The 2,156-nt window shown below is 37.7% G+C and overlaps 1 protein-coding gene across 1 annotated transcript; it reads left to right on the top strand.

The window, feature by feature from the left end:
• Positions 1-200: 200 nt before the first annotated feature.
• LOC112523006 (60S acidic ribosomal protein P1-like) lies at positions 201-1,943 on the top strand. The gene is made up of 4 exons (XM_025132422.1): positions 201-292; positions 428-502; positions 1,399-1,611; positions 1,709-1,943. Exons 2-4 carry the CDS (start codon positions 434-436, stop codon positions 1,760-1,762), a joined length of 336 nt encoding a protein of 111 aa, XP_024988190.1. The 5' UTR covers positions 201-292; positions 428-433; the 3' UTR covers positions 1,763-1,943.
• The last annotated feature ends 213 nt before the right edge of the window (positions 1,944-2,156 follow it).

Consider the following 2,156-nt stretch of genomic DNA (forward strand, 5'->3'; position numbering starts at 1 on the left):
TTTCAAACCACCTTCAACGTAACTGGGCTTGCAGGACATGGGCCTTGGCTCGATAAACATGGGCCTTATCAAAATAAATTGGCCCAATATATATGAACCACTGAGCCAGTAACGTAATCGGGCTGCATTAAATGGGCCTGGGCCTCTACGGCCCTTTGCTGATCTTTAAAGGGCTTTTACGCAACTCAGAAGCTTAAATCACCCTAGGGTTTTCTGGATCAACAGGACCGGCGGCAAACTTCTTACTTTCTAGGGCTCACACGCTGCGAAGAAATTTTGTTCTTCAATTCAGGTACGACGATCATTCATCTTCTTCTTCTCTTCCTGTTAATTTGGATCTGTTCTGATCTGATTGTGTTTGTGTTTCTGTTTTGATCGACGTGTTGATTTGTTATTGTTATTGTGATTTTGTTTTTCTTTTTAACAGAGAAAGATGTCGATCGGTGAGCTTGCTAGCACTTACGCTTGTTTGATTCTTTCTGATGATGGCATCCCTATCACTGTAAGTGACTTCTATTTCGACGGTATATGCAAAAACATTAGATTTTGGTTTGTGCTTTCCGTTTTTGTGTATTTTCTATGTCTTCTTGCTAGAATGATGTAAGATACTTGTGCCAATTAGGTTAATCGCAATTAATTTTGTGTTTCGCCATTCGTATATTTATGTAATGTAGGAGGTCACGGTAATTTCAAACTCTTAAATCGTTGTATTTTGAAGCTACAGTTGTATTTTTCTATTTTGAACTTATGATTGATGGTTGCACGTACACATGCTTATACGAAATGATGTTAATTGAGACACTGCATGTGATTGATCAATATGTGTTTTGTGGCTGGCGTTTATGTTGAACAACTTTCTCTTACTTTCTCATGAGCACAAAATGTTTAAGTATTGCTGTCCGACGGACAGATTTTTTACATAGAAACGGATTGATTGCATAAATTGTTTGAGAATAAATTTATACCATAGTTGGCTTTGCTCATACTACAAGAGAAATGATGATATTTGTGATGCTCATGATAGGAAAACACATCCTTCAGATTTGATGTTAATGGGTTGATTTTCACTTTAAAATGGATTGATCGCTTTAACAAGTTGAGGAAATTATGATGCCTATAGCGCTCTTCAATTTTGTTTGGCATACTACACTTGTGAAATCATGTGTGGGTTTGTGATGAAATTCGTATTATGTTGGATTTGGAGAAGCTGTGGGTGTAACATTAATCATGTGTTGGATTTGTGGTTTTGAGGAAAGAACTATAAACTTGAAATTGAACATGTCTGTGCCTACATCCAAACATGCTATACATTTTATTTCGTAGTTATTTGTCTTGCTAGAATTTGCAGAGAAGTATATATGATTCAATTGCATCTTCTGTGCCCATTGTTTCTTGCAGGCTGAGAAGATTGCGACCATCTTGAAGGCAGCCAATGTTCAATGTGAATCTTACTGGCCGAGTTTGTTTGCTAAGCTAGCAGAGAAGAAAAACATTGAGGATCTCATTGTAAATGTTGGTGCTGGTGGCGGTGGCGGTGCTGCACCTGCTGTAGCTGCTCCTGCAGCCGCTGCTGGAGGTGCTGCCGCTGCTCCTCCACCAGAAGAGAAGAAGGTAACATAACAATCGTATTATTAAATATTTCTTTTTATTAAGACTTGCATCTGTTTGAAATTATAACCTTATCTTTTCTTTCATTCTACGTACACAGGAGGAACCCAAGGAAGAGAGCGATGATGATATGGGATTTAGCTTATTTGATTAGAAGCTTTATATTGGTATGCTTTAGTTAAACAGTCAATCTATTGCAAGACTTTGAGCAGTTAATCTTAGCTCTGCCACCTATTTCTCTTTTGCGTTCTTGTAGGAGTTTCGTACTGGGTTTGTTTAAGAAGCATTTTTGTCCAATCGTTTTAAATTTCAGCTTGAATATACCTTTTTTACTTACATCGATAGGATGGAAGAATCCTTTTGTGATCACAATGGTATAAAACCATTTGGTGATTGGAATTTCGATGGGTCTATGATTGTGATCCACCTATATTCTGTTGATGTGGCTCCATCCAACATTGTGCATTTAGTTGAGTCTATGATTGAGAAACATAAGTATGGGTCTCTCTTTTAAGCGACCCAAGGACCATTTACCAGAACGTATATAT

Source organism: Cynara cardunculus (genome assembly GCF_001531365.2).
Source record: "Cynara cardunculus var. scolymus isolate 2C chromosome LG 12, CcrdV1, whole genome shotgun sequence".
Classification (NCBI taxonomy): domain Eukaryota; kingdom Viridiplantae; phylum Streptophyta; class Magnoliopsida; order Asterales; family Asteraceae; genus Cynara; species Cynara cardunculus.

Excerpts from the sequence above, each read along its gene's own strand:
- LOC112523006 (XM_025132422.1), top strand. The coding sequence starts at position 434 with ATGTCGATCGGTGAGCTTGCTAGCACTTACGCTTGTTTGATTCTTTCT. Across the intron at positions 503-1,398 it reads ATGATGGCATCCCTATCACT|GCTGAGAAGATTGCGACCAT; the intron begins GTAAGTGACTTC and ends TGTTTCTTGCAG. Across the intron at positions 1,612-1,708 it reads CTCCACCAGAAGAGAAGAAG|GAGGAACCCAAGGAAGAGAG; the intron begins GTAACATAACAA and ends CTACGTACACAG.